The following is a 1,385-nucleotide window of genomic DNA, read 5'->3' as shown; positions in this document are numbered from 1 at the left end:
ATATAACATAAATAATATACATATACATACACACACACACACACACACACACACACACACACACACACACACATATATATATATTTGCTACCCACACATCTTGAAGCTCATTGCCTACGTATATCATTGCATCTATCCCGTCAGACCGGCGGGCGTGAGACGCGAACCTACGCTGAGATCACCGTAGCTGTTGCAGCTGGGGTGGCCTCAAACCGTCACGACACCGAAGCCTTAGAACGGTACAACAAAGCTGTAGACGAATATTGTGTCTTGGCTGAGTCCAATATCACCATCTTTGCGGATGGATGTAGAGTCTCAAGCACGCCTAAGATCATCAATACGTATGTGGGCCATGGGGCTGTGATTGACGGCGCCACATGGATTGAGAACACAACCTTGCTGTCGGAACCAGATGAGCACTGCACTGTGTCGGCCGGAGCTGTGGTGAAACATTCGGTACGTTGTGTGTTAGAGGGTGGCAATACATTGGTATATTGATTGACATCTGCTACATATTTATGCGTATCTTTGTATGGATTTGTGTATATGTGTATTATAGATTTTGCAGCAGGGCCTATATTGATATACTGAGGGAAATTGGCAGTGAATTATATACCGGTACGCTGTCAGTCGGCTTTCTATGCAAGCGTTGTTATGATAACCGAAAATTCTGTCATTCACACCAATAATGGTCATTTATGAATCGATCAAGTGTGTTGTGCGAGCATATTCGCTTGTACTGCCACAGTCTTGCCCGAACGTGAACGCCCTTGTGATTGATTACAAAGACCTATTGCACCGAACTTTATATATATATATAGACTTCCTGATATCTGATACCCAACTAATCGTATATGTCAACCCCAATCTACACACAACCACACACACGTGCACAGATTCTTCAGTGGGGCAGTGAGGTCGATACCTTCGGACTATCCCAGAACAGCGTGTTGTGCGAGCACAGCCACGTAGAGCGCCACGGCATGTTGAGTGACTCGTTATTAGGTCCCAACAGTGGGGTTGCTGAGGGTGAGATCACCGCGTCTCTGTGTGGGCCGTTTGTGGGCTTCCATCATCAGTCGTTGCTCATTGCGGCGTTCTGGCCCGAGGGCAAGGGCAATGTGGGCTATGGTGCGAATGTAGGGTCGAATCACACGTCCAAGGTAGGTCGGTGCATGCACATTGTAATGAATGCGACGTTAGCGGATATCACGAACCTTGTGGGTAGACTGACTAGGTGTAATGGGCGTCGCACCAATGTGTACAGGGTTTCAATAGAGTGTGGACGTTGAATGTTCCTGGGTGCGACGTATTAAGATAGTCCCATCGTTGAGCGAGTTGTAATCGCGACTTCGCTTCTCTATTGCGTATTACGTTGCGGGGGC

The 1,385-nt window shown here is 47.4% G+C and overlaps 1 protein-coding gene across 1 annotated transcript; it reads left to right on the top strand.

The window, feature by feature from the left end:
• Positions 1 to 144: 144 nt before the first annotated feature.
• SARC_16234 (hypothetical protein) lies at positions 145 to 1,292 on the top strand (the record flags this gene model as incomplete). Its single annotated transcript, XM_014289655.1, has 2 exons — positions 145 to 456; positions 897 to 1,292. Coding segments are annotated over 2 exons (708 nt in total), but the record flags the coding sequence as incomplete, so codon positions are not given.
• Between the last annotated feature and the right edge of the window lie 93 nt (positions 1,293 to 1,385).

This window comes from Sphaeroforma arctica (assembly GCF_001186125.1).
Source record: "Sphaeroforma arctica JP610 unplaced genomic scaffold supercont1.7634, whole genome shotgun sequence".
In the NCBI taxonomy this organism is placed as follows: domain Eukaryota; class Ichthyosporea; order Ichthyophonida; genus Sphaeroforma; species Sphaeroforma arctica.
This window is presented reverse-complemented; position numbering and strand designations above follow the sequence as displayed.